The 12461-nt window shown below is 34.0% G+C and overlaps 1 protein-coding gene across 2 annotated transcripts; it reads left to right on the forward strand.

Moving 5' to 3' along the window:
• Positions 1 to 9131: 9131 nt before the first annotated feature.
• LOC120122683 lies at positions 9132 to 12171 on the forward strand. Of its 2 annotated transcripts, none has more exons than XM_039141805.1 (7): positions 9132 to 9442; positions 9529 to 9640; positions 10425 to 10586; positions 10745 to 10791; positions 10997 to 11114; positions 11711 to 11777; positions 11857 to 12171. In XM_039141805.1, the coding sequence occupies exons 1-7, from the start codon at positions 9239 to 9241 to the stop codon at positions 11909 to 11911; spliced, it is 765 nt and encodes a 254-aa protein (XP_038997736.1). In that variant the 5' UTR covers positions 9132 to 9238; the 3' UTR covers positions 11912 to 12171. The 2 variants fall into 2 exon arrangements, with proteins under 2 accessions (XP_038997736.1, XP_038997735.1); XM_039141804.1 differs by having other exon boundaries at positions 9134 to 9442; positions 10997 to 11123.
• Positions 12172 to 12461: the final 290 nt, after the last annotated feature.

A 12461-nucleotide genomic window follows, 5' to 3' on the forward strand; every position in this document is an offset into this window, starting at 1 on the left:
AAGGTAAAGCACCATGCTTAATTACAGTTCTTAGTGAGAATGAAAAGTACACTTTTCAACCTAATAAACCAGGGATTTTAGCTTCTAAACCTGTGGGGTTTACTGGTCCTCAATCTTTTAATAAGAAGTTGCAAGAAGAAAATATTATGGGCAGTTCTAGTGAGGTTAAAGTAGACAGTAAGAGTTTTTTTGGGAGTTCAGGGCCTATTTTTCCTCGATCTAAATTAGACTACAGATGTTTGATGGTAGTAATCCCAGAGGATGGGTTAGAAAATGCCAAAAATACTTTAATCTTTTGGGAGTTCCCGATGAGCAAAAATTGGATGTGGCTGCAATGTATTTGATTGGTAAGGCTGAGACATGGATTGATGGGTATATTATGCAGAAGTATAGAGTGACTTGGCATGAATTTGAGGTTGATTTGTGTCATAGATTTTGTGACAGAAACTATTCAGATATCATTGAAGAATTTAATAAGTTGATGCAGAAGGGTAGTGTAGAGGAATATCAAGAAAGGTTTGAAGAGTTAAGACCCTATTTGCTACAACAACATATGCATTTAGGGGAAGATTATTTTGTCTCCAGTTTCATTAGTGGTCTTAAGGAGGAATTGAAACATAAGGTGAAAGTGTTGGTGTTGGGATTTTCGGAAGCTCGATTTGACAACCGGAAAGGTTTGCAAAGAGGGGTCGGAACGGTTTTTGAGTTTAGGGAGTAAGGAGATTGAAAGATAGAAAATTGCACAACGATTTAGAGTGTTTCGACTTTCTAAACCAAAGTCTACGTCCACTACCTTAGCTCCTCACCAAGGATTTTCCAACAAAATCACTAATTTGTTCTTTCTTTTTAGGACAAAGAGATAACCTTACAACTCCCTAGTTTTTTTGGGCTAAACTAGAACCTTTCCCTAGCTTTTACACGGGATAAACTAGAACATTTCCCCTTTACAAAATGATAAAATAAGTAAACAAGAAAACCTCTCTAAGGTAGGTGTTTACAAGATTGAGCTCACAAGAACAAAATATTTACAAGATAAAGATGAAATAAGAATGAAAAACTCTTCTCTTGTGTTTGATTGCTTGGATAGTTGTTCTATTTTTTCTTCAAGTGTCCTTAGCTTGTATTTATAGCTTGGAATGTGTTTGATGTTGTATACCGTTGGGGATGTTTTGGAGCCGTTTGGGGATGATTTTTCTACTCAAAAAGGCTGCCCATAACATGGTGCATCGGTGCACTATCAAGGTGCATCGATACCCCTTCATTAAATTCAAATAAACTAGCCGTTGCAGCCTTCGTGCATGGATGCACAGCAGGATGCATCGATGCACAGCCTTGATGCATCGATGCATAGAATGATGCATCAATGCACTAATTGCATTCGGTGTTTGAGTGCATGGATGCACTGCATGGTGCATCGATGCACTAGTGCAGGTGCATGGATGCACTGCAGGGATGCATGGATGCACTGCAGGGGTGCATGGATGCACTTTGACACCCTTTAGCATTTTGGATCAAATCTGAATTTAATGGACTTTGAATTATTTTTGAAACCTTTTAAAACTTTGAATAAATTCAATTAAGTCCAAAAACATTTTGTAAATTTAATTCAAGTCCAAAAACCATTTTTCCTTAAATTGTTATATCAAAACATAATTCAACAATATCCCCTTTTTTGATATAACAAAACATTTGAAAAATTGATTTTGGCAAAACTCCCCCTTAATAAATTGTTTAATGAAAAAGATATCAATTGTTCACAATTGTTGGCAAATATATGAAAATGTTAAGCTCCCCCTTTTTCATTTAGAAATTGAATTTTTCAAACCAAACTTCTCCCCCTTTTTGTTATATCAAAAATAATTCGATCTTTGAAGTTCAAAATAACTTTGGAGAGTAAGTGGTAAATTTGACATTTAAAAATCATTTGAAAAATCAAAGCTCCCCCTCAATAAATGCATTCCAATCAAAATTTAGCTTTAAGAACTTGACACTTAAAAAGAAATTAAATTTCTACAAAGAATAAAAAATATGTTAGTAGCACATGAAATTCAATATATCAAAGACTAAAATACTTTATGCAATACCAATTGTTGAAATTTGATATCAATACCATTTGTTAAAATTAAGTGCATATGCATAAAGTTTCAAAAAATGTTATTCATTTTGAAAATTTTGATATCAATTGTTATAGAGATATCATTTTCATTTAAACCATATGCATAATCATTTAAATTTAGGTCAAAAATTTAAAATTTGTAAATTCAAAACATTTGAAAAATTGATATCAATTGTTAGAGAGATATCATTTGCATTTAGAACCAATTTTGACCAAAATTTTATTATGATGAACTAAAAAATTATGAAAAATTATTAAAACTTTAAAATTGTTCATCATAAACATCTTTTCAACATACATGAGATTAAAACAATAATGCATAATCATTTAAAACCAAAACTCGTGCATGTTTAAAATCAAATGAGCAACCAAATAACCGAAATTAAAAACATTAAGCTTAGAGGTTACTCATTCCTTTTTCATGTGTGGCTAGAGCATCTTGAATATCATCATTTTCATCACTATTGCTCCCACATACCTACAAGAGACATTTAAGTAGATTTTGGTATCCAAATTGCTTTGGATCCTTGAACGTTAGTTTCAATGCCCCTTGTTCCTTTCGGAACCCATACTTGCCTAATTTTAAAGCGTTTTCCTTTCTTCAAAGGACAAGTATGTTCCTTATGACCATGATAATGACAATGTGAGCATGTTGTCATTATTGAACTAAATGAATTATTTAAAATGATTTCTTTTTCTTTTGTTAAGCATTCAAGCTTAACTTTTAAATCAAGATTTTCTTTTTCAAAACTTTCAATTTTTATTTTTGAAAGCTCTAAATCCTTTTTCAAAATTTCATTTTGGCTTTCAAAATCTATTTTTGTTTTCAAAAGAAAATCGTTTTCGATTTTAAATTTTGAAATCATTTTCTTATATTTGGAATTCATGGTCTCAAATCCCAAATACAACTTATTATAAGCATCTTGTAACTCATCAAAAGAATAAGAATTTAATTCATTTGAGCTAGAAGATACCTCGGGCTCTTCAAGAGCCATTAAAGACACCACCTTTGTTGGTTCTTCTTTCTTATTTCCATGGATTTCCTCGAGCTTATTCCAAAGCTCCTTAGGATTCGAACAAGAAGAAACTCCTTCATAGATATCTATACCAAATGCACAAAAAAACATGTGCATGGCCTTGGCATTTTGTTGAGCTTTCTTCCGTTCTTGGTCACTCCATTTCTTCTCCTTCTTCTTTGGAGAAGAGTATCCACTCTCGATCATCTCCCATGCATCAAGATAATTGGCTTGGATAAATAACTTCATTAATTTCTTCCAATGACTATAGTTTGCTCCATTGAAGTATGAAGGCTTGTCGGTTGGTAGGGAGTCTTCCATGTGAAACGAGCCGGAGGTGGAAGCCATCTTCTCGGTTATGTCAGAAATTGGTAGAGCTTCTTCTAGGATCGTCTCAAGGTGGTTAAACCTTCTAACAACTTAGGCTCTGATACCAATTATTGGGATTTTCGGAAGCTCGATTCGACAATCAGAATGGTTTGCAAAGAGGGGTCGGAACGGTTTTTGAGTTTAGGGAGTAAGGAGATTGAAAGATAGAAAATTGCACAGCGATTTAGAGTGGTTTGACTTTCTAAACCAAAGTCTACGTCCACTAACTTAGCTCCTCACTAAGGATTTTCCAACAAATTCACTAATTTGTTCTTTCTTTTTAGGACAAAGAGATAACCTTACAACTCCCTAGTTTTTTCGGGCTAAACTAGAACCTTTTCCTAGCTTTTACATGGGATAAGCTAGAACCTTTCCCCTTTACAAAAGGATAAAATAAGTAAACAAGACAACCTTTAGGTGTTTACAAGATTGAGCTCACAAGAACAAAATATTTACAAGAGAAAGATGAAATAAGAATGAAAAACTATTCTCTTGTGTTTGATTGCTTGTATAGTTGTTCTCTTTTTTCTTCAAGTGTCCTTAGCTTGTATTTATAGCTTGGAATGTGTTTGATGTTGTATATAGCCGTTGGGGATGTTTTGGAGCCGTTTGGGGATGGTTTTTCTACTCAAAAAGGCTGCCCATAAAATGGTGCATCGGTGCACTATCAAGGTGCATCGATACCCCTTCATTAAATTCAAATAAACTAGTTGTTGTAACCTTCGTGCATGGATGGACATCAGAATGCATCGATGCACAGCCTTGATGCATCGATGCACTAATTGCATTCGGTGTTTGAGTGCATGGATGCACTACATGGTGCATGGATGCACTAGTGCAGGTGCATGGATGCATTGCAGGGGTGCATGGATGCACTTTGACACCCTTTAGCATTTTGGCTCAAATCCGAATTTAATGGACTTTGAATTAGTTTTGAAACCTTTTAAAACTTTGAATAAATTCAATTAAGTCCAAAAACATTTTGTAAATTCAATTCAAGTCCAAAAACCATTTTTCCTTAAATTGTTATATCAAAACATAGTTCAACAGTTGGAGCCCAGAAATTTGTCTGAAGCTTACAGGCAGGCCAAACTTTATGAGTTGACTAATGAGATGAAAGGAAAGAAGTATAAATATTCTCAAAAAAAATTTCCTTATACTCCATCAAGTGGTCAACAGAACAGTGGGATTAAAAGTTTGCAGCCTAAGACAACTATTCCAAATTCAAATACAAGACAGAGTTTACTGGAATATCGTAGAGCAAATAATTTATGTTTTAAATGTGGGGGAAAATTGCTCCTGGACATCAATGCAAAGTGAGACAGTTGAACAGTATGGAAGGGGAGGAAGATTCTGCTGATCAGGAATTGGCAGAAGGAGAAAATGGAGAAGGGAATGATGTAACTAAAGAAGCATTGGAAATTTCTATCAATGCTATTACAGGTAATATGGGGCACACTACTTTGCGAATTCAAGGTTTTATCAGAGGAAAACCACTTAATGTGCTAATTGATAGTGGAAGCACACATAGTTTTGTGACTCCTAAGTGGGCTAAAGAAGGAGTGGAACTTGTTCAGACTCAACCATTAGTTATTATAGTAGCTAATGGGGAGAAACTATTCAGTACTTCCAAAAGCAATCAAGTGAGTTGGAAGATGCAAGGCTATGAATTTTAGTATGATTTCAGAGTTGTATTTAGGGGGAAGTGATATGGTACTGGGAATGGACTGGATGGAAGAGTTTAGCCCTATAATGATGGATTTCAAAGCCAAGACAATTAGTTTTGAAAAGGATGGAAAGACTATTATGATTAGAGGAACTCAGAAATTACCAATCATCAAACCAATCTCAGGTAAAAAATTACAGAAGTTAGTTGAAAAGGATACTGAAGTGAATGGGGAAATCTATTTGTTGAATGCTGAAGTAGAGGAAAGTAAAATTCCTCTACCCTTACAAGATTTATTAAAGGAGTTCCAGGAAGTTTGAGGAACCTAAGGGAATGCCTCCTAACAGAAGACATGATCATGCCATTGTTCTGAAACAAGGGACACAACCAGTCAATCTAAGACCCTATAGATTTGCTCATCATCACAAGACTGAAGTTGAAAAACAGATTGCTCATATGTTAGCCTCATCTATCATAGAAGTAAGTAAGAGTCCTTTTGCTTCTCCTTGTTTACTTTTTAGAAAAAAGGATGGAACTTGGAGGTTTTGTGTGGACTATAGGCATCTTAACTCTTATACAATTAAGAATAAATTTCCTATTCCTATAGTAGAAGATTTATTAGATGAATTACATGGGGCTAAATTCTTTTCAAAGATTGATTTGAGATCTAGTTATTGGCAAATTCGGATTAAAGATGAGGATATTCATAAAATTGCATTTAGAACTCATCAAGGGCACTATAAATTTAAAGTTATGTCTTTTGGCCTTACTAATGCCCTAACTACTTTTCAAGCTTTGATGAATGACTTATTTGGAGCATATTTGAGGAGGTTTGTCCTTGTGTTTTTTTGATGATATTCTGATTTATAGTTCCAGTATGATAGAGCATAAAAATCATTTAAGAGTGGTGTTGGAAATCCTGCTGAAGAATAGTTTGTATGCCAAAAAGAGTAAATGCTTTTTTGTCCAACAACAAGTAGAGTATTTGGGACATTTAATTTCAGCTAAGGGAGTAGCAACTGACCCTAAAAGAAGAAAGACTATGCAATAGTGGCCTTTGCCTAAAAATCTAAAAGCTTTGAGAGGATTTTTGGGTTTGACAGTTCATTTTCTGGTTCATTAGCAGCTGCTGAAGCTGAAAAAGATCCGAGGAATTAGTCTACATAGCACCACTAGTAGCCGAACCAAAAGTGCCCTCTGGAGCTAATCTGGTGCTTGAATCTGGTACGGAACTTGTGTAACACTGGAAGCTAGGTTGACACAAGGTAGTATGGTAAGTGAGGGTGACTCAAAAATAGAATTACTTGGCAACAAAGAACTTGTAAACAACAAAGAGGAATATCTACTCATCAAAGGCAATGCTTCGTAATATAAACACTCGTGCATTGGCTGAACGACACTGATAAACATGATGTGCGGGTGAATATCCGATAAAGACACACGGTTGAGGACGGTAATCCTGCTTGTGTCTGTTATAGGGTCGAATATACGAATAGCATCAACTCTGGAATATCAAGAGAATTTGGTGAAACATCAAACATGTAGAGTCCACCTTCCTAAACCCCTTTCAACAACACTCTTCCAATGTGCTCATGCTTCACATGGTACTCATTCAAATGAAACTCAAAAAATATTTCATTATCCTTAGCAGTTTAAGACATCGAAAAAAGATTCCTTGTAATTCGAGGAACATGCAATATATCATTAATGGCGACTTAGTTAACATGCTATTTAGGACTGTATAATATGACCAATAGTCAAAGTCGAATCATCATCAATATGCATCTTACCTTAACCAGTATGGCTGCAAGATGCTTGCAATGGTTTCAAGTCATTCATCACGTGGTGCGTCGCTCCCGAATCAAGGTACCAAGTGATGTTTGCTATCTCTTAACTTGGTCCTATCAAACAAAAAACTTGAGTAGTGTCAACTTGTGGAGCATCTTTATCTGAGTCGAGACCTGCAGGGGGATTAAACAGGCATTATATTGATACTTATAGGAATCATTTGAGCAGAAACATGCATTAACATTGGCTTGTTGATCAGTGGATTGTTTTTACTGATGTGGAGAGGAAGGGCTTTCCAAATTCTGGTCGAAACAATGCCAGCATCGATTGACGAGGTGCCCTAATATTCCACATAATCGACATTATGGTCGTGACCTAGCATGACTCCATCCTCCGGTACGTGCACCAGACCTATCCCCTCACGCCTTGTAGTTAGATTGATGCCTCCTTTTACCACTTACGCCATCATTAGAACCTCCACATATTGTGAGGAGTGAACACTTGTTGGTATATGCATGGTAACAGTGATATGAGACTCCATATACACAAGAAAAGATGCAAACCCATTGAGAGTATACGGTTCACCACTTGTGATTACTGATACAAACGAATCACATTCCATGATCAAGCCATTCAAGATTGTTGCAATATGTTCCACCTCAGTGACCGGATTACCACACAGTACCAACAAGTCACAACTTTCCTTTACCTGCATTATGAAATTTCTCATATTCTGATTTCATTTCTTTAACGATCGAAGTCCGCAATGTAGGTGTATTATTGTGGTATTCGAGACAACTTTTACGGGCACCGACAACTCATTATCGATAAAGCTCTTAAGTCTGAGACCTTGAATCATGAAGGTAACTTGTTGTTTCAGGTAGTTGGAGTGGTCAAGGCGTACAGTTACTCGTTTGTTGGAGAAGACTTGCGCTGATTGATCATCTACATTCTATGTAGTAACAAGTACTGTATCTTCACTAGTAGGGAAACTGGGGTGTTTCCATTGAAGTTTGAATTTTAGTATTTTCATATAATATATATAAATGTTTTTTTTACTTAATCTAATTTATTAAAATTTATAAAAAATAATTCTAATTCTAAATTTACTTGAAAAATATATCTTAGCTGAACCTTATTAAATGCTTACTCAATCTTTTTGCGTTTTAAAGAAAAGTTTTCTAAGAATTTTGATTCAAATAATCGATCTCTTAGAAAAAGAAACAAACCCTCATAAAAAAAGATTGATCTCTTCCTTCAAAAGATTGATCCCTTGACCAGAAACAATAAAATGTTTTAAAAAAATCGATCCTTTAATTAATTTATTATTTTGAAATTTTTTTTTACATAATTGGGTGATTAAAATAGAACTATAGGAACTTGTGAGTGACTAATTCGTAGTTTACGGTAAACATTTTAATAAAAATAATTAATTTATTACGTTTTAATCAATGGTGATTTTGTTGCTTTTTATAATTAAGAAATGAGTAAATTACAAGATTGATCATTTTTATTTAAGTTTTGTATACATTTCTTCACTGAATTTAGAAAAAAAAATATAATATTTGATTATTATTTTTTATTTAATTAAGATGTATTCACTGATGATTAACTGTCGTTAGATTTTTAATAGATTATTGACTGATTTTTATAGGATTATTGACTTTATACGGTGAATTTAAAAAATTTAAAAGGGTAAATTATACAAATAGTCACTAATATTTGAATAAGTTTTCACTTTTTTTCCCATTAAAATTTTAAAAATAACAAATTAATTGAGATCATTTTATGGTATATATTTGAAAATGATCTGAACCAATACTGAACTCCACTAGTACAAAAGGAAGTAGTTGAAGCATTGCCAACTGTTATCATCCTAGACAATTTATAATATTCGATATGTTTGGAGTCTATTAAGATTGGAACCGAAGAAAAAGAGATGTGTGTAAACATGAGTTTCACAATGTTTTTTAAATTTAGTGATTTTTTTTTTACGTAAATGAGAGTGATTGATCATGTAATTTACTGTTAAGAAATTGAAAAATTACCCTAAAGACTATTTTAATATTTTACTCAAACATGTGGATGGGTCAAACTTCCAGTACATTGATTGGATGTAAAGTTCATAAACGGCGAGGTAGTAATTAGTAAACTGGTTGGGTGACACAACTTATGAATATTTTTAAGGATTTACACAAACTTTTCTTACGTCTTCTTTGATAAACAAACACAAATTGTTAAACTTCTTTGAGAAATCCCTAAACCAAACCCTTCCTCTCCAACATGCCAGCGGTGTTGGAAGAATTTGAGCCAATTTTCGGCCAACCCAAGGTCGAATGGACGGGTTCAAATTCGGGTTTGGGCCAATCAAGCGAGTTCGTTTTCTACCTTCATTCTCCGGATCCATCTCATCTAAGGATTTGTGTCACTGATTTCCGCGACGCCACTTGGGAGTCCGTACGCTCGGTTTCGCAGCTTGATGACATGGTTTTCTTCTTCTTTTGCTTTGAAGGGTTTATTTACTGATTTCTTTATTTAGTTTTATTTTTTTTCAATAATGGTTTAATGTGCAGAGGGACAGTGTTGGAATAGGCGGCTCTTGGTCTGACTTCATTCACTATATTCTAGCCTCCGTTAAGTCTGAGGATGTAAAGCTTCTCTTGGAAGCATTGCCTGATTCAAATGGTAAGCAATAATGATCATTTTTATTTGTTCTATTTGACCATCTGTGAAACTGTATTCTTAATCTTTAGCTCTTGTTCTAGCAGCTAATTTTGAGTTTCTAGCTGCCCAAATTAGCTTTTTTTTGTTGAATTTTGCCTATTTATTTCAACTTTTTGTTGAAAATTTTTAACCATGTTTTTATTTTATATTTTTCTGAAATAATTAGCGATAAAAGAATTTTTGGTGGTGGATGTTCCGTTTACACACTTTACATAGATTTTGGATAAATAAAATTTATGATATGAAAATGAAATATATGATGTCAATTATTGATGCATCATTTCTTTACTTTATATCACCAATTTTATTATCAATTGCATGAAAAGTGCCCTATGTAATGGTTAGTGATCTCATATCCATCATGCTGTTAATATTTGTCCAAGAATTGACCAAAATAAGTATGATGCCAAAATTCAACAAAATTTATAATGGTAAGTTTGATGATTCTCTCTTGAAATCCCAATTGGAAGCACCAGCTAGTGTGTTGGAAGGGCTTCCTACTAAACTTGCCCCTGTAAAAGGATTCTAAATAACTTTCATAGACTGAAACTCCAGTTGAGCCAAGTTGGCTCTTGAGACTTGCTTGGAAGGATGAAGAAATTTAGACTTAGGAGGATTGAATTATTCTTTTCAAAATTCCGCTTTGTAATGATTTCATTTCAAATGTAAATCTTTTGGATTTAAGAAAAAAAGAATTTGCAAACAAAGTTCAATTATTGTGATATTCGTTCTTTCTGTGATTCAGATACTAAATCTGCAAAGTTAGTTGCTCAGAAATCAAAAGGAATGCCTCGGATTTCCTTTTCTCTTACAAAACTTACTGCTTCTGCTGCTTCTGACGCTATGGCTAATCTTTCACTGGAACTTTTTAAAGCATTTAAAGGCTTGCAACATCTATTTATTCAAGGTCCTATTCTCTATCCTCATTCTTGGAATCCTATGTCATTATTGTTTGCGATTAGTTACAAATATTTTCATTTCAAAAGTGGATTTCTTTATTTTTTTTATGAGATAATATCTCTGGTTCTGGAATTAATTATTATTTCCGTTTTGTTTTTCTCTTAGAACAAGAGCGCTGTTTGCAGTTGAAAATAATGTTATCAGCTGAAAAGGTATTCATGCTTCTTTTCTTGAAATTCCCCTTTCTGAAATATAATCCGTTTTGGTTTTGCTATAGATAGATGGACAAGTGCTTATCCCTCTGGTAGCAGATGTGTTTTTAAGTCGGCATATGCTGTATTTTTATTAAAACTTTTAAAGTTCATTACTATGTAGCTATAATGAATGATAGTATTGTAAAGTCTTTCTATTTACCAGGAAAAGAATGAAACCATTCAGAGCCAATTAGAGCTAAATTCGAAGAGGCAAAAGTTACAAAAGACAATGAATTCATTAGACAAAGCAGATGTTTCTGCTCCTGGCCAAAGTTCCCCAGGTAAATGTCGTATTCACTTCTGCAAGATGCCTTTGTGATTTTTTCAGGGTTCGTATGTTAATTTTGTATTTACAGTTTAGCGGTGAATTCGTTACAATATGATTTAGGTCGGGTTTGAAAATCTTGAGATTATTTTCACAGTGGAATCTGGATGGTAGTTTCTTTATTTAAAAAAGAATGAAAGAAACTGGGATGCTAGGTTTGCAGTAAGAGTGGCTCCCAAAATTTGAAGTGTGCTTATATTGTTATATCAATGATTACCAAGATACTCTGTCAAAGGGAATGTAATTGTAGACAGTCAAATTAGTAAATCATGATTAATAAGCTTCGATATCGTTGCAAGGTACTTATTTGAAACCAATGAGTTTTATTGATTGTTCCAAGGGAGGAGGGGACAGTGACCGTCTCTCACTTTCTCTCGGTTATTTCTACTTCCCAAATCTTCAAAAGTTTGTCCTTCTTTCTAAGAATCTGTTTACTAAGAGTTTGACTTTCTTAATTTTCTGTTTTTATTTCTTTTATATCCCTAAATTTGAACTGTCTTGGAATTGGTTTCACGAGCAACTGTTTTTGCCTCTTTTCAAACTGGACTCCAGACAAACATGCAGCTCAGGACCCTAGCCCAGCAAAAGTGACCAAACGTGCTGTACCTGCACGTCGCAGGTACTTTTCATCGTACTTATTAAGATACACAATTCCACTGAATGGGTTGATACCGATGACCTAAATTTGGTGTTGACAGGGCAAAAGGGAGGGGTGTCGTTTTGCAAGATAGTGAAAATGAAAAAGATGGCTAGAACATAAGGCGCTCTTGTCAATCTTACAATCCAACTAACGTCGCCATTTTCGCTTACTATACAAAGGTAAAGTTTTCACGTTGATACGAAAGAAAGAAATGAAGTTACAGTATTAAGGCTGTTTGCTGCATTGCTAGCCTTCTCCTGCTGTATATTGTTTACCAAATCTGAATGTGACTTATGTTGCCATTTGTGCTCTTGAAAAATTGTAGATAGTTGGCCTAATTTCTTGCTCAGAATTGTACATATCTGTATCTTTTAAACCTGCTATTTATTGTGCTGGAAGACATGCATAAAAGATTTTAGTTTATCACAAATTCGGAAGTAGTAGCTGTGTTTGCAAAGTGTTTTTTTTAACTTGAACGTAAAAGCTGAGATTTCTACATTTGAAAAAGTGCTTTTTAAAGTCGAATTGTAGTTTTAACCTTCATTTGTTATCCAATGGTATGCTTATTTTATAATTTATTAAAACTTATATTTTTTTTATCAAGACATAATTATATAATTAATAAACTGTTTATGGGTTTAAAATTTTATATCTTTTCATTCT

Source organism: Hibiscus syriacus, unplaced genomic scaffold, assembly GCF_006381635.1.
Source record: "Hibiscus syriacus cultivar Baekdansim isolate YM2019G1 unplaced genomic scaffold, ASM638163v2 tig00110387_pilon, whole genome shotgun sequence".
NCBI classification, from domain to species: Eukaryota; Viridiplantae; Streptophyta; class Magnoliopsida; order Malvales; family Malvaceae; genus Hibiscus; species Hibiscus syriacus.

Bases quoted from the DNA above. Each gene is read 5' to 3' on its own strand.
- LOC120122683 (XM_039141804.1), top strand. From the start codon at position 9,239: ATGCCAGCGGTGTTGGAAGAATTTGAGCCAATTTTCGGCCAACCCAAG. The intron at 9,641-10,424 runs GTAAGCAATAAT...TCTGTGATTCAG, and splicing joins AGCATTGCCTGATTCAAATG to ATACTAAATCTGCAAAGTTA. The intron at 10,587-10,744 runs GTCCTATTCTCT...TTTTTCTCTTAG, and splicing joins GCAACATCTATTTATTCAAG to AACAAGAGCGCTGTTTGCAG.